At 34.1% G+C, this 24386-nt stretch overlaps 1 protein-coding gene across 6 annotated transcripts in view; it reads right to left on the reverse strand.

The window, feature by feature from the left end:
* LCORL (ligand dependent nuclear receptor corepressor like) overlaps positions 1-24386 on the reverse strand; it is a 164425-nt gene that overhangs the window by 45060 nt on the left and 94979 nt on the right. For 5 of the 6 annotated variants that reach the window (XM_047090449.1, XM_047090447.1, XM_047090446.1 and 2 more), the window contains exon 5: positions 10397-10648. In XM_047090449.1, the coding sequence (XP_046946405.1) occupies positions 10397-10648 (252 nt within the window). Of the gene's footprint in view, positions 1-10396; positions 10649-24386 lie in introns of those variants that run through there. The other variant, XM_047090450.1, reaches the window with a different exon arrangement.

Genomic DNA, 24386 nt, shown 5'->3' on the forward strand with positions numbered 1-24386 from the left:
GGCGCAGTCGGTTAAGTGTCCGACTTCAGCCAGGTCACAATCTCGCGGTCCGTGAGTTCGAGCCCCGCGTCGGGCTCTGGGGTGATGGCTCAGAGCCTGGAGCCTGTTTCCGATTCTGTGTCTCCCTCTCTCTCTGCCCCTCCCCCGTTCATGCTCTGTCTCTCTCTGTCCCAAAAATAAATAAATGTTGAAAAAAAAAATTTAAAAAAAAAAAAAAGAAAAGAAATTCATGAATTTGCACTGACATTTCCAATTCACATATAATATTAAAGTGTTTTTACTTCTTTCATTTTACTCTTGTTTTTTTTCCCTTACCCTGAAAATCTTGGTTTCCTAACAATGTTAACATGATTACATATTTATCATTTAAGTTTCAAAATAACAATGGCAATACTATTACTAGTATTACCAAAAGCATTTCTTTGAAGCATCTCCTTGTCCTTAGAATATATTCCACTAAGAATGTACAGTCAAAATACTGGTTAAAGTCACCTCACATAATTCTTTCTTCTGTGTCATATAATGCAGTCAGGTTTATATGCTACATTCTTTCTCACATGTTTAGGGATTGCTTTATTATTTTTTTTAAATGTGTATTCTTTGGAATATGTAGGATATTTACATAAAATTACACAAGGTCTATTCACAGAACTTCCATCCTTTCCTCTCTGCCTCATCTACGTCACCCCCTTATAGGTAACCATGCTGTTAGTTTTTATCTTTCCTGCTTTGTTTTTGCAAACCAGAATATATTTCTAACGCTTTGCTATTATAAATAATGCCCTCAATGAAAAACCTTGAACATATATACACATATATTCTCTCCATATAAAACAGAGAGGTGGACATGAACAAGATCTTAGCAAAGCCATACAAGTCTTGAAAATAAACTTAAATTTTGTTCTTTATGTAACAGAAAACTAAGAGGAAGATTTTAAATACAGAAGTAACGTAAGCTTTACTTTATTCAATCTGAGCATGAGAATACAATTTTGGCAAACTGATAAATTCAAAGTTATGTTAAGATATTCATTATGAAAGTTATCTCTTCAGAAGGAAAACAGATGAAATTACAAAGAGAACTAAAATCTGATGTCACTTAGAAACCATGTGGTGCTAAAGTGGCCAATTTAGTATCAAACTATAACAAATATTCAGGAAAAATGTAATGGCCACAAAGGAAGTTGATCTTTTCTTCCTTTCTGTCCTTCTTTCTTTCTTTTTATGCTTCATACAACTAATTATGTTAGCCAAGTGATGGTTTGTTTACATGGCAACATTTATGGAACATCTGACTGCAAAGAGCATGATTTTTTGTGATATTCTTTATAAGACAGAAAAATGAAAAATCCAGTTCATATATTCTGTAACAATTATATTTCTTGCCACTCTATAATCTTGACTATAGAAAAAGCTTTCAATAGCCTCTTGATTTTTAAGTAACTGAGGCAATCTTCATATAGTTCCTCAAACATAACTGACTTGTTTCTGCTTTTATTGATTTCTGATATTTTTGTCTTTGTATCTGTTATTTCTTCTACCTGGAATGTCTTGCCCTCAGATCTTCATATGGAGAACTTCTCATTATTCAAGTCTCTGCTCAAACTCATTTCCTCAAGAAGACCTTACCTAAATAATCTGAATACCTGACCATCTTACCTAAAATAATCTTCCTAGTCACTCTTGATATCTTGCTTATTGATTCTTTTGGAAAATAAGGGGCACACTGACAGGCATATTTTAAAATGTTACAAATAACTTCTGGAAATGAAAAATGTAATAACAAATTAGAAACTCAAGATACAGGTTAAGCAGTGATTAGAATAGCTCAAGAGTGAATTAGTGAATTTGGAGATTGTTCTAAATAAACTAATCAAGATGCAACACAAGGGGACAAAGAGGTGGAATATATAAAAGAGAAGATAAGAGACAGGATAGAATGAGAGTATCCAAAATATGTCTCAGTAGATTTTGACAGGTGATAAAATGAGAGCTACAATACATTTGAAAAGATAATGGCTAAAAATATAACAATTGATGAAAGATATTTGGCCTGTTAATAGAAACCACATGATTAACAATCAGAATAAAGTAAAACTACACCCAAACATATCCCAGACAACCTGCAGAACACCATAAACAAAACAGAGAAAGAGACAAAGACAGAGACACTAGAAGTACAGAGTATGAAGATTACCTATAAAGGAAAGATGATGAGTTGAAGTTTTAGCCAAGACACTATCAGCACTGCTAAGTGCTGAGAAAAAAATAATTGTCAGTCTAAACTAGTATACCCAGAAAAATTATCTTTGAAGAACATACATTAAATATAAAAAGAATCAGGGTGCCTGGGTGGCTCAGTCGGTTCAGCACCTGACTCTTGGTTTCAGCTCAGGTCATAATCCAAGGGTTGTCAGATCAAGCCCTGCGTCAGGCTCCATGCTGAGCATGGAAGCCTGCTTATTAAGATGCTCTCTCTCTCTCTTTCCCTCTGCCCTTCTCCCCCGCCTGCATGCTCTCTAAAATTAAAAAACAAAAAAAGGAGAAGAAGGAGAAGGAGAAGGAGAAGGAGAAGAAGAAGAAGAAGAAGAAGAAGAAGAAGAAGTAGAAGGAGGAGGAGGAAGAGGAGGAAGAGGAAGAGGAAAGAAGAAGAAAGAAGGGAGAGGGAAGAAGAAGAAAGAGATGAAGTAGTAGTAGAAGAAACTGAAAAAAACCTTGGAGTTCACTATCAATAGAATTAAAAGAATTAAAATTTCTGTTCCCAGAGTAAATCTGAGATATGAGATAAAGGAAGGAATGGTGAGCAAAGGAAATGGTCATCATATATGTAAAGCTAAACAAAAATTGATAATATAAAACAGTTATAATTAGATTAGATTATTTAGATTAGGTTAGACTGTGGTGTGATAAAAAGAGAAGTAAAGTTCTGATAAAATGGCTATATGTGTTGGGATAGGTGACAAGTTAAGATACTCTAAGTTCTTTACATTAAGTGTTCAGTTAATTACACACTAAAAAATTTCTAGCATAACCACTAACAGAATAGCAAGAGAGTATATAACTTCAAAATCAGCAAAGAAAAAAAAATGAAATAAAGGAAAAAATGAAACCTAAAAGAAAATAATGAAGGAGGTGAAAGAGCTAAACAAACAAAGTACAAAATAAGATGGTGGAAACAAATAATTAGAAGGGTGAGAAGTGCTACAAAAGAACACAAGCTGCTATAAGAAAATATAATAAGAGACCCAAACTAAATTTTGGTGGGCATTAATAAGAATGTGTACACATGCGTATGTGTGCATGCAATTTAGGAAGTGTGGAGGAGGTTTTCTTAGAGACATGGTGTTTAAAAGACTTGAAAAAAGCCAAGTTTTATTTAGAATAAATTGGTGTGGGTAGAGAGTGGCTTCTACAAAAAGGCAATGGTATGTGTGAATGTTCTGAGGCCTGAGTGTATGACATATTGAAGAAAATGAGAAAAAGCCAGAATGAGGACTAAAACAAAAGAGATTTTAGATTTTATCCTAAGGACAATGAGAAGCCATTAAAAGGTTTTAAGCAGTGGACTGGTTTGCCTTGATTTGGAATTTTTAAGTATCTTCTATCCCTAGAGTCAGGGAGTATTAGTTTGAAAAGGGCATGGATAATCTAGATATATTATGTTTTCTTCTTCAGTTTAAATAAAATATGGTATAATCTTAAGCATAGAACATAACATTTTCCTCCATGTCTTTAGCCTTGGAAAACAAAAGCTCAGCATAGAAATCAAGACGAGTCATTTTATGGCCTTCACTGGTAGACACAGAAATATCTTCTGAATTCTGTATTCTCCTAATAGAATAACAAAAGACTTCATTTACTGTAAACATAATACCATAAAACCATAATGGCTCTCTTAATGACAGTTTAACATCTCAGCTGACAGCTTCACCCACCTTAATCTTAGCCAAGAAACCAGACTAGTAGTGACAGTAACACCAGCAAAGGATACTTAATAACAACTAAACATATCACTGAAATTCATATAATTTATTCAATGCAGTCTCCTATTGCTCACTTGAAGCCCAGTTGATATTAATCTCATACATAATTTGTTTTGTTTTTTTTTTAAAGAAAATCTTATTCAAACTAGGAGCTATGATTTCTAAAGGTTAGTTTACTGGTAGCAGTGTGAAGTAGTAATTAAAAAAAAAATTTTTTTTTTTTTTACTTATTTATTGCCAATTAGCTTGAGGGAAAATAATTCTAAAAGTGCCAAGACATTACAAGGCAGTGCAACAACTAATGTTCACCATGACACTTAATGTACCATATGTTGTTTATGAAAGTATTAGGGTATTTCAGGGTATTTTCCATCTAGAATGTTTAAAATAAAAAAAATTCACTGCTAAAAAATCATAAATCGAATGACCAAGTCTCAGTTCTCATTTTTGTTGTCAGTAGCATTTGAAATCAATGATGATTTTTTTTAAAATGTTTATTTATTTTTAGAGAGAGACAGAGTGTGAGTCAGGGAGGGGCAGAAAGAGGGAGACACAGAAACAGAAGCAGGCTCCAGGCTCTGAGCTGTCAGCACAGAGCCTGACGCAGGGCTCGAACTCACAAACTGTGAGATCATGACCTGAGCTGAAGTCAGACGCTTAACTGACTGACCCACCCAGGAGCCCCTACAATGACGATTTTTAATCCAATACGTCATACATCATACATGTAGTAGGAATACAAAAATGAAGAGAGAGGTTCCTGCTTCCAAAAGATATATTATAGTGGAAAGATAAACATGGAAACAATGGCAATGCAACGAGAAATTTACTATAATGAAAGCTCTACCAGAATATCCACTGGACTTCATGGCAGAAATTTATACCAAGGGCCAATGACACGCTGTTTCATCTCTGCCCACATTTGATCTTGTTTTGTATAGGACTGGTAAGCTCTTCCTGTATTTTGGAATTTAGAAGGTTTTTACTTTGGGCCTAGATTAAAGCGGAAATTAAAAAAAATGATATGCTAACGTTATTTCTACCTGTTTTTAACAGTGTGCCAGGGCAAAAAAGAATCACTGGTACAAGCAATGCATGACTTACTTCCTCCCAGTTTCTGAGGTTCAGAGTATTTATACAAATCTGTAGAAATGAAAGTACACAAAGAAATATCTCTAATATTTGAAACACCTGGCTGGAATGTACAATGGAGAGATAAATGGGAATGTTTCCTTTGGGGTAACTATATTTTAAGTTAGTCTAGAGTTTGTGGAAGAGAGGGCAGGAAAATGATGAATATGGAAACTGACTTATGAAGAACAATCAAAAAGATGAAAAGATTTCCATGGAAAACATAAGGTTAGAGAGACATAATAGTTTCAATAAATATTTACAGCACTAGTAGAAGGACTAAATTGCTGCAGATGGGAGGAAATACTCTTAAAGATTAGCATGGAAAACAGAAGTCTTAAAGATAAAATAATTTCTATAAATTATTTATAGTACTGTTAAGTAAAACACTGTTGCAGATAGAAAAAATGAAAATGAAGGATGGCTATTTCAGATATATGACCTTAATTGTCAGAGCTGTCAAACAAAGATTTTTTGCAAGTATTTACTGTCAATCAGCGGTTGAATTACCATCTCTTACAGTAGAGAATAAAAGAACCCTATACTGGGGCAGAGGCTGGATAGGATATTCTTTTGAGTATCTTTTTCTTTGCTTAAATGGCTAATTCTATTCTGCCAACTGTTTTTGCCTATTCTTCTACATAGTTGTGTTTTTCTCGTTTGCTGCAGTTTTGTTCTGTTAGTTGAATGGTTGCCAGTTACATCAGTTATAAATACTATCTCCATTTGAGGCTTGAATTTTCACTCTGTTCATAGTGCCTTTATAATACTTAAGTTCATTTCAATACAATAAAATTTACAACATTGCTATAGGGATTGTTATTCTTGCATCTTAAGAAATTCTTCCTTCTTATTTTGAGTTTGGTAGGATGTAATTGTTTATATTTTCTTTCAGTTTTTCTTTTCACATTTAATCCTTGAGCCCACTTGAATTACTTTTGTGAGTGGTGTAAAATAGGAATCATCTTTTTTCTTTATGGGGTACTACAATGGGTAACCAGTTCCCCTGGAACCATTAATTCAATACGCCATCTTTCCCAGTGATTTATAATGACATCTCTGTCTTGTACCAGATTCCACCAATGTTTGGAGAGTTTCCGGATTGCTAATTTGTTCTACTCATTTTTATATGGCCAGCAGAACCACGTTTTAACTTTACTGCACCAAGTAAGTGTTCATACATTTTAGAGTGACTCCCTCAGCCACCCTTAGTTTTTCTTAGCTCTTTAAGTATTGCTCATAAATTTTAGGATTGGCAAGTCATTTCTGACAATAAACCCTATGAGAATTTTAACAGGAATGACTGAATCTGTAAACATATTAAGCATGAAATGCCAACTTTTAGAGTCTGTCCATCCATTTAAAATACAATTGCTTATTTTGGGAGTCTTATTTGTGTCCTTCACTAGTTTTATGTTATCCATAAGGTTTTAAATGGTTTATTAGTTTCATTCTTAGATGTTTTGGTGCATTTACTGCTTTTGTTGCTATTGTAAATAAGATTTTTTAAACACAGGATTGTCTAACTAGGTGGTTGCTGATATGCAGTAATATATACTGATCTTGTGAGCAGTACCTTTTTGGAGCTTTTTATCAGTTCTGATAAAAGTTATCCTATTCTTTCATAACTTCTACATCCATAACCATATTATTTATAAGCCACCACAATTTTGTTCATTCTTTCCTTATAACACATTATTTATTATTCCTTATTTTCATACTTCCATTTTTTTCTCATCATGTTACAGAAGTCAGGACTTCTTATGGTCAGGGAAAATGTTGAAAATTGGCAACAGTGTACATTGTTGTCTTGTCTATTACTTTAACTCATTAGGTTACAATATTTTTGGTAGTGCCAGTGCCCATTTACTGTTAATTTTTATAAGTATTTTTTATTATAAATGTATCAGCTTTTGTAGAATTTTTTAATGTATATATTAGGATGATACATTTCTTTTCTTTTTTCTTTTTCTTGGTAATGTGGAAAATCATGGAGGTTTTTCAAATGTGGACTCATCCATGCCTCCCTGTCATTATTTATTATGTTTTTACACTTCACTGTATTCAATTTGCTAGTATTTATTTAGGATGTTTGCACCTATGTTTGTAAGTAAGACTGGTTTGCAAATTTCTTTCTTTTGCTGTTCTGTCTGGTTTTGGTATTAAGATTAGATCAATATTTCTTTCTTTTCTATTCTTTAAGATAGTCTACAAAAGACAAAAATTATCTGTTGCTTTAACTATATGAACCTTATAAAACCATTTGTGTTTGATAATTTAAAGATTAATAAGTTACACTAACTGCCTATAAATTGTCTACATTACTTATGGTTAGATTAGGTATTAAACTTATGGATTACATGATCTAATTTGAGTAAATCAACTCACAAAATGAACAATAGGCTTAAATGAGTACTGTTAAGACATAAAGTGAGAATAATATGAAAAATGTAAGCACTAGCAAATAAACAAAGGAAGAACACTGCTACTGCTAGTGTGAGCACTTTATTGATTATAGGTAAGAACAGTGAATTCAGGCCAAAAATTTTAATTCTTAAGAAAATCATTTAAAATATGGATTTATAGCTTCTATCATGACTAATAAAATTCTCCCAAAGTCTATACTGTGTAATAAGATACTGGCAGTGAAGTCATGATTAGCAAGACATTTAAAAGTTGTTTATAACATCTTTACTTCAACCTTAAAAATTTTAATTTGTGGAAAGATTAGTGCAGATATTGATGTGTATACATACACACACAAATCCACACATAAATGCCTCAAAGGATATATGCTCCATTTTTTTTTTTTTTTAAGATTTGGTGCGCAAGTATGCCAAGTTAGAGCCTACCCATCTATACCATAGTAGAATGGTTTTATTAAAAAAATCTAATTTCATTACTGTCCACTTGAAGCAATCTAGCAGCTCTCTGTGGTCCTAAGAAAGAAAATCTTATTATTTCCTACATAGTTTTCTCATAATCTGATCCTTATTTCTTTGGCTTAATCTATTAACATTCTCTCCCTTGCTCTCTATGGTACAAGCCACATTAGACTAAATGGTTCCTATCCTGAAGTATGAGCACTGAAATTACATAAGACAAGAAGTTATCCCCCCAAATCATCAAGAAAACTATTTACGGTATAGATTTATATATACTATCATTACTGATGGTTTTCAACCATCAGATGAAAAGGATTTTCACACACATATTTGTGCACTTTGCTGAGAATAGCACATTTAAATAATTTACTTGTTTTCTACATATAGTTGGGTCTGCCTTATCACTTAAGTTCACAGAATCACAGAATGTAAAGATTGGAAATTTACTTTTAAAATGTCATTTATTCCAGCCACTCACCTGATGCTTTTGTAAACCTCTAATGATAAGGCAACCACTTTCCACTTGGAGAAATGTCTGATCCTTAGAAATATTCTTTCATAAATGGACCTGAAATCTGTTTCCATCTAATTTCCAGATCCTAAATCTACTCCTGGGTTATTCAAAGAAAGTTCCATCCTACTTTAGTCTAATGGCCATACAAATATTTACAGATCACTATGTTACTGCTAAGGCTTCTCTTCTGTGGTAGTAAGGAACAGGAGGTACAGAGTATGGAGGCCAGGGTTTGGCTATCTTTTATGAGTTGGTTAGCTCATATTTGACTTTCACACTGCTCTAATTAGTTTGTTATTATTACTGCCAAGTAACAAATGAGGAAACTAATGCTCCAATAGGTAAAGTTACCTTTTCAAGTAAGTTGCAGAGCTGAGATTTCAACTACAAGTTTGTTAGACACCAAAGGCTATGTTTCAGTATTGTTACAACACTCAACTGCCTCCCACAAAGAGCTCAAAGAGGGTATGAAACATGGAAGAGCAAAAAGAAAGCAAGCAAAACTCTAAAAATCCTATACTTTCTAACTTCCAAAATTCTATGTATTGATGTATTTTTTCCTCAGGACTTATGATGTGTCATCTTGGACCTTTCTGTCTTATAAACTAATTATTATCTTAATATTTCTCAGATTTTTCTATATAAACACCCATGACCCAAAATTAGGGAAGCAAAAAGAGAAAATTATTTCCATATTTCATCCCCTTTCAATTTTAATCTGTCTCATATAATGAAAAGACTATCTTTTTAAATATTGACTAGGTACTCTTCTTTAGAACTCCAAAACACACTGCCTTCTGTGATCAAACTTAATGCTGATATTTTCCTGTCTTCAAGGATTGACAACACGATCCCTAACTTGTGTTAACAAAAGACACTTGTTCTCTCTTCTCCAGGCAAAGCTTATTTGGCATCTGCCACAGCATTTAAAAGGCCCTTCCTTCCTTTCCTCTGTGAATCATCACTCTTCCTTCAATTAAGTATTAGATAAGTCCAACATACCTTTCATCATTCAGGACTCCTATGAAAAATGTATCTCTATATAGTTAACTGTGTGATTATATTATATTTATCACATATATTAACTTTTCTCTTTCCCAGTTACATTATAACTAATTGATGAAATATCAATTTATTTTTATTTTTCACTTAAGTATAAAAAACTGAACAGCAAGTGCTTAATTAATATTCTCAGCTGTACATTTTAAAAATATGTTTTTATGGGATGCCTGGGTGGCTCAGTTGGTTAAGCATCTGACTCTTGGTTTCAGCTTAGGTCATGATCTCATAGTCGTGAGTTCAAGCCTCGCATTGGGCTCTGCTCTGACAGTGCAGAGCCTGCTTGGGATTCTCTCTTTTCTCTCTCTCTCTCTCTCTCTCCTTCTCTTCCTCCCTCCCTCCCTCCCTCCCTCTCCCTCTCTTCCTTAGTGCTCTCTTTCTCTCTCTCCCTCCCTCCCTCTCTCTTTCTTAGCGCTCTCTCTTTCTCTCTCTCCCTCCCTCTCTTTCTCTCTCTCTCTGACCCTCCCCTGCTCACTTGCTCTCTCAAAAAAAATAAAATTAAAAAAAATTTTTTTAATTATATAAATAAAGAATACAAATGATTCTCTTACCATATACTTTATTATGAAAAGAGACAAAGAGCAACTCAAATTTCCTCTCATATAATAAACAAAGTCAAATGCAATATAAAATTCAGCACTTCTCTCTAGTTCATATCACATAGGCCAATTACACATAATATTACTTCTAAAATATATTTCTTTATGAATATAAGGTTTATATATATTAAATAATACTAAAACAAAGCATTATGTTTTACACACACACACACATAAACACACACACACACACACACACACACACACACACACACACAGTCTTACCTTGCTGAGTGTTTTGTTCTTGCATTCGATTCACAGTGAGGTCTAAGGGGCCTTCCTGCTCTTCCTGAAGGGAGTTTTCTGCTTGATTCATTTGGATACTTTTACATATTAGACTTGGTCCAATTGAACCATTCCTATTTTCTTGAATTTTACCGCTTTTTGAAATATACTCAATTGCAAACTGACGTATCATCTTTTTCATTAATTCCTGAGCAACTAAGGGAATGTTAGGATCACAGTTCTGAGGAAGATCTAGGGAAGAAATAAATATGATAAGCATTAAAAAAGAGAAATGCAAAATACCAACACTTAAATTTATTTTTATTAAAAATTAATGGTTTCAGAAGTCTTTTAGTTCAGTCCACAATGGCTAATGGTTTCTAGGACTCAGCAACAGAAACTTGTAGATTTAATTAGTATTACATCAACCCAAAACTTGGCATATTTAATCATTTCTTAAAAACAAACACTTTTGGTTCCAAACTAAAATACAGACAAAGGATTAGAGAAGCAAAACAGCTTATTTTCAGTTTTAATTCAAAGGTATTCTACTAGATATTAAAACACAATGTGAACATAAATTGTAACTAGGCAATTTCTAACTTATTATACAAAGTGCATGTATTAACTATTAAACAAAACATCTAAATTCTTATAACTATTACCATTAAAATTTTCAATTCTATCAAATATATATTCTATATAGAATCCTATATAGAATAACCTGAAGGTCATCAAAAATTTTTCTTTCCTCAACTTACACTGAGAAATTCCAATCATAAAGAAAAGGTAAAGAACTCTACAGTGACACAGGCAGCTTCTACCAAGATTCAAGAATTGTTAGTATTCGACCATACTTAGTTTTCAAACTTTTTTGTTTGTTTGCAGAACCACTGAAAGCAAATTGTAGAATTATGACATTTCACTCCTAAATATTTCAGCATGTATCTATTAAGACTCTCCTATAAAAACGGCAATACCATTATTGAGGGTCTTAATCAATTCTTGACCTCAAAACATGTTGATCTGCTATAACTATAATGAAGGTCAGCAATGATATACAATTCTGGATGAACTTGTACAAGAGGTAAAACAACTGAATGATTTATATAAGAGGTGTGGAATAAGGACAGACTACTTGTAAACACAGTATAGTGATAAGGAGTTTTGGTATTGGGGAGACTAGGTAGTGGTGGTTTTTCTACACGCATGCTTCTGGCCTCCAATCCTTTTATTTATTCTGCTCCTTCAGAGGTAGACCTATTGGTAAATTGGAAAGGATTAACTATGCAGATGTGATTAGGCTGCATACTTCTTCCTCTTAGAATTGAACCTTGAGATACTAAGCCTTTGCTCCTTAAATACCTTAACTCTTACCCAGGCAGATAAGTGTTATTTGAATAGGCATGCCTTGATCCAGGGCTGTCTGAGACTGAAGGATTAAGTCTCTTTAGTTTTGGGGTTCAGTATTAGCTGAAGCACATGTCTAAGAGATTTGAAGACAAGTTCCCCAAAACATCTACTGTTATAGATCCATGACTCTAAAATACAAGGGTGGGGGGGCGGCAGTTTGCCTGCGTGGCTCAGCTGGTTGAGTGTCTGACTCTTGATTTCGGTTCAGATCATGATCCCAGGGTCGTGGGATTGAACCCTGCATCTGGCCCCATGCTGAGTGTGGAGCCTGCTTAGGATTCTCTCCCTCTCTCTCTCTCTCCACCCCCCAACAAGCTCTCTCGCCAGCTTGTGTATGCTCTCTCTCTCTAAAATAAAAAATATAGATAAAAAAAATTTTTAAGTGTGAAATGGTTTAAAAACATGTACTATTTGGAGGTGAGGAGAAGCAACAAACTGTCTCTACCATGACCACTACCAAATCTGATAGCAAAATGTGATCTAGGCTGAAATGAATCTATTTATAGTCCCGCAGAAGTATCCATATATTTGATCACAGGGTACTGTTTTGGGCTTGCTGGAGATGTTACATAATAAACACCTGGTTATATTACCTCTTTCAAAACAAAAAAATTAAATTCTCAAAAAAACATCTGAGAGAAGAACTGTGGATCTATAAAAAAAAATAACATTTTAGCCTTCACATTTATTCATTTAGAACCCAATAGGGAAGAGAGGCACTACTGTTTTTAGGTACTGGGGGGAAAAAAGGCGTAGCTAGGTTGCAATCTTAGCCATGTTTATGAGCTCAGGGTAATCACATACTCCTCTACGTTTTAGTTTCTCTGTTCATAAAAATGGAAATGATAACAGAATCTTAGAAATCATAATAGAGCTTGCTCACAGGATATTTTAAAGTTACACAGGATTGGAGATAAAATACTGATTTCCTGTACTTGGCACATTTTAACAGTCTAGTAAACATTAGCTATTAAGATGCAGACTGAGCAGTTGTATTTTATTTAAGTCACAAACTGCCAAATAAGTAAAAATATTAACTAGGTTAGCATAAAATTATTAACTAATAGAAAAATAGAAAGGACCTAATTTCTAAGTACATGTAAATACTTTTTGGTCCAGAATAGGCAATATTAGCACATGTACCTTAAATGACGTGATTCACTAAAACAAGAAATTTTCATGTTGTATACATAGGGATTCCCAGTATGTATCATTTCTTGATTATTACCTACAGGAATTGTTAAAGGCTTCTGTGAACATTCTTTTCCATCTTTTTTCAAGCCTAATTTTGCTTTGTAATATGTGAGAAAAGGAGATACTGGATTTACTTCTAGGTATTTTGTTTAACTATCCTACAATTTATTGAATGATGTCAACTTATAAATTCAAAATAATTAAATTTACCAAAAAAAGAACAGAAACATATCTGGATTCATGTCATCTCCCTAGGGCTACAACTTTAGGGTTGAGTTTATAGCTAAGTTTAAAGCAGAATACATAATGCTGCCTATTCTTTTCATGTACTCAGTTTTGGCCCTTTGTATTGGGGAATATGTGTATGTTTAATTAATTAAAAAAGAGAAAGACCGGGGCGCCTGGGTGGCTCAGTCGGTTGTGCGTCCGACTTCAGCTCAGGTCACGATCTCGCGGTCCGTGAGTTCGAGCCCCGCGTCGGGCTCTGGGCTGATGGCTCGGAGCCTGGAGCCTGCTTCCAATTCTGTGTCTCCCTCTCTCTCTGCCCCTCCCCTGTTCATGCTCTGTCTCTCTCTGTCTCAAAAATAAATAAACGTAAAAAAAAAAAAAAAAAAAGAGAGAGAAAGACCAAGAGACCAAGAAAATGCTGCTGATTAGTCACTGAGCCCTTTAGATTATGTGCACAAGCAAATGAGTTAACTAGAGATACAGGCCAGGAATTATAATGTTTTTAAAGGTCAGGCAAGTAATATTTGGCTAGAAGAGAGAATGCTGCTACATGGAAATAGTGTCTATTGCCCCAAGAAGACAAAAACAACTTTTTTCCCGTCTCCTCATTTTTCAAATTTAACTAATTCAAAGTTTAACAAGCACTTTGTAATAGCCAGTTTCAAGATGCTTCCTCAATGATTCCAACTCCTGGTTTCATTCTGTTGTGTACTCTCTTCCATGTTACACCAGCTGTGGTATGGGTGATCAAGAGCATACTAAAGAAGCATGTCACTTCCAAGATTAAGTTATAAAAGAATAAAGTATCAAGTAACTCTTGAATGTTAGTGTTTCTTGTCCCCCCATACCCTCACTCCCCATCCCCTATTCTGTCCTTCAATCTCTCTTATTACTCACTCCAGAGGAGACCATACTGTTAGAAGCTCTATAGAGAGACTCACATGGAGAGGAACTGGTCTCCTGCAAACAACCAATGAATGAACTTGGAAGAAGATACTCTAGCTCAATCAAATCCCAGATGACTGTAACCCTAGCTGACCCTTTGATTGCAGCCAAGTGAGAAACCACACTGGAAACATCCAGCTATGCTGCTCTGAGGGTCCCAGCTCAGAGAAAATGTGAGATAATAAATGTTTGCTATTTTAAACTGCCAAATTTTGGGGATAAATGGCAAAAATAAATAAAACAAATTTTGGTACGTGTTAGTTGAGATATTGCTGTAAGAAAAATGCATGTTTGGCTTTAGAACCAGGCAGTGGGCTTTGGGGAGAACTAACATTGTAAATTGAACAGTACGGAAGAAGTTGCTAATAGGAGCTTCATGGTCTTTGATAAGGTGTGTACAGTGAGGATTTGTAGGACAATGATGTAAATGTTATTGGAAAGTAGAAGAAAGAATATACTTATTTTGTAGTGGCAGAAAGTTCTATAACACTATTGTTTACAGTAACCTGGAGAGTAGAAAATGTAAGCAATAAATTAGGTGATCTATCTAGGGAAATTCCTAAGGAAAGTGTTGAGATGCCCTCTGGTCTCTTGCTAATTATATAAAATGTAAGAGGAGAGCTATACTAAAGGGAGTATTGTTAAACAAAAAGAAACCAGGTCTTGATTATTTTGAAATTTTTCAGTGTGTGTGTGTGTGTGTGTGTGTGTGTGTGTGTGTGTGTGTATTGTGTGTGTACACATACACACACAATACACATACATACATACATACATACATACATACAGCAAATGAGGCTAAAATGAAAAAAGGTTGAGCAAAGATCAAATCGGGGGAATAGCCAGGAACACGGCTTCAAAAGGGTGGTTTTTCTCCCGATTTGACTCTCTTAATGTTGTGGGACTCATGTGAATTTTTAATTTTAATTTTTTTGTGAGTGGGGTGCGTCATTTCTTTAAACAAAAGAACTCTGGAATTAACCAAATCTTTGCAGGAAGTGTCTATTCAAGAATATTAGCTAGATCTTGGTAAGAATAGTAAGAATGTTTTCAGTTGCTCTATTCCTACTCTCCCTTCCTACTTCTGAGGTAGCCTGTTCCCAGGCAAAGACAAACAATGTTATGGTTCTAGATATTTAAAGCGATCCCTGTCCAACCATCAGCTGACCACTAAGCTAACCAAGCAGAGATGTTACAGCCACACAATACAAAGAATACTGACTTTAATGACTTCATAGAATAGATCAGAAAAGTTATTAAACAAACAAACAACATATAGCAACAACGAACTCTGAGGTGGAGAATAATCTGATTTCTACCAGTGCCAAACTGTAGTATTTAAAATATCCAGTTTTTTAAACAAAATATTATGAGAAATGCAAAAAAACAAATAAAAAACAAAACAAACAAACAAACAAAACAAGGAAATATGGCCCATACACACAGGAAGAAAACAGCCAACAGAAAATGTCTCTGAGGAAGCCCAGATGTTGAAATTACTGGACAAAAACTTAAAATCAGACATTTTCAATATATTAAAAAAACTAAAGGAAACCATGTATAAAGAAATAAAGGAAAGTATCAGGAGGATATCTCAACAAATAAAAACAAAGTTTTTAAAAAGAACCAACTAGAAATTATTGAAAAGTACACTAATTAAAATGCAAAATTTGGGGTGCCTGGGTGGCTCAGTCAGTTAAACATCTGACTTCGGCTCAGTTCATGATCTCACAGTTTGTGAGTTTGAGTCTCGCATCAGGCTTGCTGCTGTCAGCACAGAGCCCGCTTTGGATCTTCTGTTTCCCTCTCTCTCTCTGTCCCTCCCCCACTTGCACTCTTTCTCTCTCAAAAATAAATAAAATATTGAAAAAATAAAATAAAATAAAATGCAAAATTCACTAGGTTGGATACAACAACAGATCTGAACTGTCAGAAAAAAGAATCAATGAATTTGAAGATAGGCTCATTGATATTACCCATTCTGAGGAGAGAGAGAAAGCCCATTGATATTAGCCATTCTGAGAGAGAGAAAAGAAGGTAGGAAGAGTGGGAAGGAAGCAAAGAAGGAAAAAAGGAACGATGGACAGACGGGTGGTAGGTAGGTGAGGGGAGGGGGAGGGTAAAGGAGGGAAGGAGGAAGGAAAAAAAGAAAGAAAAATAAGTAAGAGTCTCAGAGACCTATGGAATACTATTAAATATACCAACATTACAAATGGTAGTCCTAGAAGGAGAGGAGAGAAAGAGGCACAAAGAATAGTGGAAGAAATGATGGCTAACAATGTCTCAGATTTGATGAAAAACTGTATCTACAAATCCAAGAAGCTCAATAAACACCAAGTAGGGTAAACTCAAAGAAAGCTACATTTAAAAGCAACTTAATCAAGTGGTCAGAAACCAAAGAGCAAGTCCTGAAAGTACCAAGGAAAAAAACCTCAATTCATCACATACAAGATCCTCAATGAGATTAAGTGCCAATATCACACCAGAAACGATGAAGGCCAGAAGGCAGTGAGATGAACTACTCAAGGAACTGAAAGAAAAGACTGTCAACTAAGAATTCCATATTCTGCAAAAGTATCCTTTAAAGACACAGGAGAAATTTAGACACTCTCAGATAAACAAAAACAGAAAACTTGCTGCAAGCAGACCTGACCTAATAAAAGGACACTGGACAGTAACTCAAATCCCCACAAAGAAATAATAAGCATCACTGCAGTAACTACATAGGTAAAAATACAGCATAAATATATTTTTTGCTTCTAACTGTTTTTCCTATCTAATTTAGAATGTAACTGCTAAAGCAATAATTGCAAATATGTCTCAGTGGACAATGTATGAAGATGTAACATGGAGAACAAAAGCAGCACAGAGAAAGGGAAATGAAATGGAGACATATAGGATATTTTTTATATACTACTGAAATTAAATTGGTATTAATCTGAACTAGACTATTGTCTATTAGGATGCTAACTGTAATCCTCAGACAACCATTAAGAAAATACCTGAAAAAATATAGTAAAATACACAACAAAGGAATTAAATATCTATTGAACACAAAAGAAAGTAATAATGGAAACAGAGAAAACATAAAGAAATAAGACAGATTGAAAACAAATAGCAAATGCTAGATGTAAATCCTACCTCATCAGTAATTACTTTAAAGGTAAATGGAAAAGCAGAGATTGGCAAAATGTATTAAAAAGAATAACCCAACTATATGTGGTCAAAACAGACTTTTTTTTTTTTTAAGAGAGCAAGTGAGCAGGGGAGAGGGGCAGGGAGAGAGAGAGAGAAATAGAGAATCTTAAGCAGCCTTCATGCTCAGTGTGGAACCCAATGTGGGGCTCGATTCCACGACCCTGGGATCATGACCCCAGCCAAAATCAAGAGTTGAACACTCAACTAACTGAGGCACCCAGGTGCTCCAAAAGACAGACTTTAAATTCAAAGATGGAAAAATTCTGAAAGAAACAGGACGGGGGGAAAAAAATCCCATTATGCAAACAGTAACCAAAAGAAAACTGGTGTGGTTCTACTGATACCAGGCAAAATCTATTCTATGACAAATATCGTCCATAAAAATGGAGGTCACTTTATAATGATAAAGGTTCAATCTATTGAGAAGTTATAATAATTATAAACATATATGTACCTAACAATAGAGTCCAAAAATACATGAAGACATAACAATTAAAGGGAGACATAAAATATTCAATACTAACAGTTGGAAACTTCAAAAAAACACTTTTAATAATGGATAGAAAAACCAGAAAATAGATCAACTAATAGAAGACTTCAACAACACTATAAATCAACTAGATCTAACAAACAGATATGGAGCACTCCATTCCCAAAACAGCAGAATATATATTTGTGTCACGTGCAGGTAGAAATTCTCCAAGATAGACCATATGTTTGGCCACAAAACAAAAAGATTAAAAACTTAAAAAGTCTGTTCTCCAACATCAAAGAAATGAAAAAGAAACAAGTAACAAAAGGAAATTTGGGAAATTCACAAATATGAAAATTTAAAAAAACATATTCCTAAACACCAAATGAGTAAAATATTGGGTCACAAAAGATATTAGAATATACTGAAATTTGAATGAAAAGGAAAATACAACATACCAAACAGTATGAGATGCAGCTAAAGCAGAGCTTGGAGGGCAATTTATAGCTGTAAAAAAACATATTTTTAAAGAAATTCATACCAAAAACCCATTAGCCTAACCTGCCTTGAGAGTAAATGAATTGAAAACTAAACTCAAAGCAAACAAAAAGGAAATAAATAAAAGGTCAGAGCAGAAAAAAAAAAACAGAAAAACAACAGAGAAGATCACTGAAACCAAAGGTTGGTTCTTTGAAAAGATCAACAAATTTATAAACCTGTCGCTAGACTGACCAAGAAAAAAAAAAAGAGAAGATTTAAGTTGTTAAAATCAGGAATAAAGGAAGAGACATCACCATTAACCTTAAAGAAACGTAAAAGAGAATCAGAAAATACCATTAAAAATCATACATCAACAAAGTAGATATCCTAAACTAATATAACACTATGTTAGCTACACAGTAATAAAAGTAAAATTTTAAAAAAGAAAAAAAACCTAGATATCCTAGACAAAATGGCTAATTTCCTATAAAGGCACACACTGCCAAACTGACTCAAAGATGTAATAGAAAATCTAAATAGATCTGCAATAAATAAAAAAAAATTGAATAATTAAAAAACTTGCCACAAAGAATAGCCCAGGGACAGACAGATTTACTGGTGAATTCTATTAGACATTAAAAAAAAAATTAACACAAATGCTTCACAAATTTTAAAAAAGGGAAGAGGAAGGAACACTTCCCAACTCATTCTGTGACAGCAACATTAGCCTAATATCAAACTAGACAAGGATATCACAAGAAAAGAAAACTACCAAGCAAAATAAAAACTATCCATTATGAAGAGACACAAAAATCCTAAATGAAATACTAGCAAACAGAATCCAGCAATACATAAAAAAGAACTATATACCAAGAATTTATCCCAAGAATGCAAGGTCAATTCAACATATAAAAACCAATTAGTCACTGTAATATAACATTAATAAAGGATAAAAGCCAAATAATCTCCATAGATGTAGAAAAGCACTTGACAAAATCCAGTAACCATTCATATACAAAACACTAAACAAGCTAGGAACAGAAGAAAACTACCTCAATTTAAGAAAGGGCACCTATGAAAAATCACAGGTAACATCATATTTAATGGTGAAAGATCAAAAGCTTTCCCTCTAAGATCAGGAACAAGACACAAGACAAAGATATATATTTTCACCACTTTTATTCATATACTACTCACTATTCACTTTCATTCATATACTAGAGGTTCCAACCAAGGCAATTAGGTAAGAAAAATAAATAAAAGACATTTAGATTGGAAAGGTAGAAGTAAAACTCTGTACATAACAATCTTTTTTAAAAATGTTATTTTAATTCCACTATAGTTAACATACAGTGTTATATTAGTTTCAGGTATGCAACAAAGTGATTCATAATAAAATCTTATATAGATAAATTTCTAAGGAATCCACACACACACAATTTTAGAGATAATAATTAAGTTCAGCAAGATAACAAGAAATCATATAAATAAACAAAAATTAATTTTACTCCTATACAATGGCATTAAACATTTCCAAAATGAAATAAGTAAGAAAGTGATTCCATTTACAACAGGAACAAAGAATAAAATACTCAGAGGAGTAAGTTAACAAAGAAGTGGAAGTTTTGTATGCTAAAAATGATGAAAACTCACTTTTATTTTTTTTCTTTTTTAAAGTCTTTTTTTATTTTTATTTTTATTTTTTTAATATATGAAATTTATTGTCAAAAAAAAAAAAAAAGATCTGAGAACAAACTGAGGGTTGATGGGGGGTGGGAGGGAGGGGAGGGTGGGTGATGGGCATTGAGGAAGGCACCTGCTGGCATGAGCACTGGATGTTGTATGGAAACCAATTTGACAATAAATTTCATATTAAAAAAAATTAAACACTAAAAAAAGAAATAAATAAATAAACATTAAAAAATAAAATAAATAAAAACCAAAAAAAATGATGAAACTCAAAGACAGACTAAGTAAATAGAAATACATCCTATGTTCATGACTGGAAGATGTAATATTGTTAATATGGTAACACACCACAAAGAGATTCAATACAATCTCTACCAAAATCCCAGATGGCATTTTTGCAGAAATTGGCAGGTTGATCTAAAATGCATAAGGAAATGCAAGGAATCCAGAATAGCCAAAACATCTTGAAAAAAAAGAACTAAATTGAAAGATCAGCACTTCATGATTTTGAAAATTACTATAAAGTGAAATAATCAAGACAAGGTATTACTAGTATAAGGTTAGACATATAGATGAATGGAGTAGAACTGAGCCCCAAAATAAACCCTTACATCTACAGTCAATTTATTTTTGATAAGAGTATCAAGACAATTCAATGGGGGAAAGAAGTCTTTTAAACAAACAGTACTGGGACAACTGGATATTTACATACAAAATGAAGTTTGATCTCTACCTCATACCCTTTATAATAATTAACTGAAAATGGATCAAAGACCTAAATAGGGGAGCTAGAACCTTAAAAATCTTAGAAGAAAATATGTGTAAAACTTCAAAACCTTGGATTAAGGCACCGATTCCTTACGCATGACACCAAAAGCATAAGCAACAAAAGAAAAAAATAGATACACTAGACTTCATCAATATTAAAAACTTTGTGCTTGAAAGGACACTACCTTTGTGAAGTGAAAGGACAGTCCACTCAATGGGCGTTAATATTTATAAATCATGTCTGATAAGAATCCAGTGTCCACAGCATATAAAGAACTCCTACAAATCAGCAATTTAAAAAAATGCCCAAATAAAAAATGGCAAATGATTTGAGTAGTTCTCCAAAGAAGATATTACTAATGGCCAATAAGTACATGAAAAAGATGCTTAACATCATTTCTCATGAGAGAAAAAAATGCAAGTCAAAACCACAATGAGATATCATTTCACACCCAAAAGGATAAAGTGCTCATGAGGATATTAAGAAATCTGAACCCTCGGGGCGCCTGGGTGGCGCAGTCGGTTAAGCGTCCGACTTCAGCCAGGTCACGATCTCGCGGTCTGCGAGTTCGAGCCCCACGTCAGGCTCTGGGCTGATGGCTCAGAGCCTGGAGCCTGTTTCCGATTCTGTGTCTCCCTCTCTCTCTGCCCCTCTCCCGTTCATGCTCTGTCTCTCTCTGTCCCAAAAATAAATAAACGTTGAAAAAAAAAAAAAAAAGAAATCTGAACCCTCAAACACTGCTGGTGAGACTGCAAAATGGTGTAGCCATTTCAGAAAACACACTGGCAGTTCTTCAAAAATGTAAACAAATAATTACCATTATGATCCAGCAAATTCCACTTCAAGGTATATATACCCAAGGAAACTGAAAACATATGTCTAACCAAAAACAAGTGCATGAATGTTCATGGTAGCATTATTTGTAATAGCCAAGAAGTGGAAACAACCCAAATGAACATCAACTGGTGAATGCACGTATATAAGGATGAACCTTGAAAACATTATGCTAAATGAAGGCTGCACATGGTATGATTCTATTCATATGAAATGTCTAAAACAGACCAATCTATTGAGACAGAGAGTAAGTTTAGTGGTTGCCAGAGCCTGAGGGAGGGTAGGAAAAGGATGAGAGAGTGTTAATCTGTTAAGGGGTTTAGGATGATGAAATGTTCAGGAATCAGATAGCAGTGATGGTTGCAAAACTCAGTGAATGAGTACACTAAAACCCACTAAATTGTATACTTTTAAAATAGTTAATTTTATAATATGTGGATTATATCTCAATTAAAAAAAAACAGAAAGGAATAACTCAGAAAGTGGAACATGACAGATCCAAGTCATAAAGAATCATTCTTAGGCCTTAAGATCAAAACAAGTTCCAACTTTTGCCCAGCTGGATTTCAGAATTGCTATGAATAGTGACCTCCATGTGTGCCCCATTTCCCCAATTCTGAAGAGTGTTTACAACAGTTATCCTATGCCTGTCCCACCACTGTCTGTTGGGTGTGTGTGGGCAGGTAACTTGCCTTTTTACTTAAAAAAAAAACACACACACAAAAAAAACCCCACTTTTTAAAAAAATTGTTTATTCATTTTTTGGAGAGAGAGAGAGCACGAGTGGGTGGAGGGGCAGAGAGAGAGACACAAAGAATCTGAAGTAGGTTCCAGGCTCTGAGCTGTCAGCACAAAGCCCAACTCGGGGATCAAAAGCATGAACCTCAAGATGACCTGAGCCGAAGTCGGTCGCTTAACCAACTGAGCCACCCAGGTGCCCCTTAAAGGTCTACAGAACAAGAGGAACTACATTTGAAGCACTGTACTTAAAGAGCTATACCCAAAGAACCCTGTTTGCACCTGGAACTAAATCAGATCACGAGATAATATGGTAGTAACGGTAAGATTTTTGGAGGTCTTGGGCAAAGATGAGTATATTTTGCAAATAGAGAGAGACGTGAATCACTGGGGACCTAAAGATTTTAACTTCCTTGTATTCACACCTTTGTTTAGTATTCTCTCACACTGATAGGTAGCATTATTTACCTAAGAGGAATAGCTGCTCTTGAAAGCAATCTAAGAATATTGATTGTGTTGTCTCAATTATGAGATCATGAATGTGGAAAATATGTCACTAATCCAAAAAAATTTTTTAAAGGCCAGGATGGTGGCATTTTTGTATGCTTTCCCCATCTCCATTTCCCTTCTCTTCATTTTGATAGCTATATTAACAACAGTTAACACAGATTTAGCACTTATAGAACTCTGACATATATTGATATCATTTAATGACAAGTATCATATCAGTGCAAATAATGATATAGTTAAAAGGGAAGCAAAGTCCTATGGAATCATTTATGGTACACAGTTTTTGCCCTTGCCTTTTATTTTTTCCCAATTTTTTTCTTCTAAACATTTCAATCTACAGAAAAGTTACAATGTACTTCCACAAAATTTTACCTCTATAAATTCAACAACTGTTGACATTTTTTTATCATTTGATTTACATATGCACAGGTTATTTCATACTTAATATGAAATACTTGAGTAATAAAGAACACTACGATACATAACTATAATGCCTTATCCCTCTCAAGAAATTTAACAAAGTGTAATGCCCTCAGCTTTCCAAATTACATCCTTTATAGCCTTTTTCTTCCTGATTTCAGTATGCAATCAAGAACCTCATGTTCTAGGGGAGGCTGGGTGGCTTGGTCAGTTGAGCATCCGACTCCTGCTTGGAATTCTCTCTCTCCCTCTCTTTCTACCCCTTCTCTACTCACACATGCACTCGCTGGCTCTCAATAAATAAATAAATAAGACTTAAAAAAAAAAAAAAGAACTACATGTTCTATTTGACTATCATGTGTCCCCAGTCTTTTCTCCTGCCTTGTTGTTGTTGTTGTTGTTGTTGTTACTTTCATGCCATTTAGTTTATAACACGTTCCACAATCTGGGTTACATTCCTCACAATTTAGATTCAGATTAATCTTTTTTTTTTTTTTTAACAGGAATAATATCATAGGTGATATTCCTGCTTGGTGTATTTTATCATTTGGTCCCCATATCAGTGATGTCATTGATGTCTTGCTTGGTGATATCCAACAAATCTCTCCATTGTGAAGTTACCTTTTCTCCTTTGTAATTAGCAATCTGTGGAGTAATACTTTAATGTGACTATTCTGTTTCCCAACATTCTATATTCAATTGTTTTAGCATCAATTGATGATTCCTGCCAGAATCAATTGTTACACTAAGTGATTGCAAAATGATAATTTTGTAATTCCATTATTCATTCTATGTAGCATTATTTTTAAAAAGTGTCTTCTCTTCTGTGACCCTTATCTTTTGTTTTGTTTGTTTTTACCACTATGGACTCATGGATTGTTTCCTGTTCTCCAATGTTATCATCCATGCCATCACTATTCATTTTAATGTACAACCTGTTCCAAATTTAGCCAAAGGAAACCCCTTCAAGTTGGTCCTGTATCCTTTTGATGTATCACTTATTTGTGGGGACTTGGTGTTTGGCATAAAAGAAGATACTCCATGTCCACTTTCTACTTTTCCTGTCTCTGACTTAGAATCAACCAATATTACAAATATAC

The sequence above is a fragment of the Lynx rufus genome, unplaced genomic scaffold (genome assembly GCF_022079265.1).
Source record: "Lynx rufus isolate CCGP_SWC_20201006 ecotype Redwood Valley unplaced genomic scaffold, mLynRuf1.p SCAF_3, whole genome shotgun sequence".
In the NCBI taxonomy this organism is placed as follows: Eukaryota; Metazoa; Chordata; class Mammalia; order Carnivora; family Felidae; genus Lynx; species Lynx rufus.